The 2,461-nt window shown below is 31.8% G+C and overlaps 1 protein-coding gene across 1 annotated transcript; it reads right to left on the bottom strand.

The window, feature by feature from the left end:
• Positions 1-1,737: 1,737 nt before the first annotated feature.
• LOC140840873 (uncharacterized) lies at positions 1,738-2,244 on the bottom strand. The gene has a single exon (XM_073208033.1). The coding sequence runs from the start codon at positions 2,242-2,244 to the stop codon at positions 1,738-1,740; it is 507 nt and encodes a 168-aa protein (XP_073064134.1).
• Positions 2,245-2,461: the final 217 nt, after the last annotated feature.

The following is a 2,461-nucleotide window of genomic DNA, read 5'->3' as shown; positions in this document are numbered from 1 at the left end:
TATTGGGCTTGTGCTATCGTAGGACAAGTCTCCTCTGTGTTGGGATCTACTTATAAAATAAAAAAAATTGATTAAAAATAAATAAATAAATTAGGTCAGACTCAATAAAAGAACTGTATGACAGTACATTGATTTTTATATTTAGAAGTGGCTTTTTAGTTCTCTAAAAGTCATCAACAGTAGAGTGAAAAATAATTAATAATACAATAGGAGGGTTACAGATTTAATTATTGAGGAAAATAATAATAAAATAAAATAAAAACTTATCACAAAAAATGAGTAGACTTATTGAAATAGATTAAATCAATTTTATCTGTATAATTTTGTTTGTCTTCCATTTGTTTAATATTCATATTATATTTGAATTTTTTTAATAATATATATTATATTTGAATTCTTAACATATAAATTGAATCATGAACAATGCTCCCACCCCAAAAATATATTTTTTTTTTCGACAGAAAAAAAATTAAAAGTGCAAGAGTTAATTTTACATTTTTTGGTTAACGATCCGACCGGATGGATGAATTTGATTTAAAATAAAGATTTGAAGAATGAATTTCAGATGACATAAATATTTGGTGTACATTTGAATCCTTCGTGGTTACTCTTAAATTCAAGATTTTGAATCTAAAATCCTCTTGTTTAATTAATTAGTCAAACAATTATAACATATTTTAAATTTTAGATTCGAGTATCAATAATAAATTTTACAATATCCATTCAAAATTAATGTTAAATTTTCATTTTAATAAAATTTAAAAGATATCAAATTGATGCATATTTTTTTTTACTAATTGTTTCAATTATTTTTTAAAATATAATTTTCCTTTTATTTGAACATCCTAAAAAAATTCATATATTAATAAGATGATGAAAAATCAAAGATATTAAAAATGAAAACGAGAGAGAAGTGTAAAATAAAACAATATATTTTGAAAATAAATCAAATAATATTAATAATTAAAGCCACATCATTCCAAGAATTTATTAAAACTCAATGGTATTTAACAATCAAACAACCAGTAATTATTTTTATTAACTTTTTTCTTTATTTTTTTCCCATTGGATTAATTTCAGAATTTTTCGTAGTTAAGATAAAATATAGAATTGATAAAGAACAATAATTTAGTTATGCCACCTTCTAGTTCAAATCGGCCTTTTGAAATGTATACTTATTTCATATACGATACTTATATTTTCAATAAACGGGGTGTGATTAACGTGAAAAATATATAAAAATATCACCGAAAGCAAAACCATCCAAATAAATTAAATAGATGTGAAGTTCGTTATTTCAAATGTTTCAACTCAAACACATCTTCGTTCTGAAATTAGAACTCGGAAGGGGAGGTATTTTGATTTCAAAGATGATTAATGATAAAAGCATTTGAAATTCCATTCAATAGAAAAATTAAATTTTATCCCATGATAAAAATTATCTTTTTTGTTAGATTTTTGGTGACAATATTATAAGTCAGTATTCATGCATGCATTAACAAGTCATTTTCACCAATACCAAGAAAGTGATAAATTATTCATAGAGTACTTAAACTAATTTCACATGGAAAAAGCAATCCAAATTCAAAGCCCAAGGGGTAAAATGGACACTTACACTCACCCTTGGAGCCAAAAAAAAAGTTGGAAGAGACCAATTTTGCAAAGGTTTCGACTAAGAGAGAACTATTTCTTCGATTTTCCCTAGAATTGAAGGAACTTGAATTCCCATTTTTGCCCCTAGCCATTCAAAATATTTCCACTAAAAGAAACCCTACCAAAGGCCAAATGACCAACCTCGTACAGCTCCAACCAGATCTCCTCTGCCGCTGCAGGATTGTCCGTTTCCCCTTCTTCCCAGACAATTCCCGATGTGAATTCATTGACCCTCTCTTTTCTTGAAATTCCATCTGTGTCCCCTCCTGCGCCGCGTCTCCTCTCCTTGTCCATTATCTTCCGGATCTTCTCCTTCTTCCGGCGGCGGATGAATCTACGCGCCACCGCCCACGGGAGCTTCAAGAATGTCAGTGTCAGCAGGTTCACCACCGCGCAGGGGCAGCAGCATAGCGCCACGCAGTCGGCTATCACCCACGCGGTGCAAGACTGGCATGATTCCCCGGTGCACACGACCAAATCTCCCTCGTCCTCCTCCACCATGTGCCGTCTCCGGCAGTGGTGTCTGCGGCTTCTGCCCACGGTGGCTCTCGGAGATGTCGACGAAGCTGGAGATGGGTTTTGATCGTACATTGATATGGATCAATTAATATGCTTCGAAATGCACTCGATCTAAATAACTTTTCTGCTAAAAACACAGAAAAAAAAAAACCTTTTTCCTGAACTTGGGATCAATCGTCAACCGAAAACATGTGAATTCTTCATCAGAGAACAATGGCGAATTATCCCCATTTCTGCCAACAAATCAGTGAAAAAGTGGAGGAAAATGATGGGATTTATTGGGTTTTGA

The sequence above is a fragment of the Primulina eburnea genome, chromosome 9 (genome assembly GCF_022965805.1).
Source record: "Primulina eburnea isolate SZY01 chromosome 9, ASM2296580v1, whole genome shotgun sequence".
Taxonomy (NCBI): domain Eukaryota; kingdom Viridiplantae; phylum Streptophyta; class Magnoliopsida; order Lamiales; family Gesneriaceae; genus Primulina; species Primulina eburnea.
Note: the sequence above shows the minus strand (reverse complement) of the source record. Positions and strands in the feature narration are given on the sequence as shown.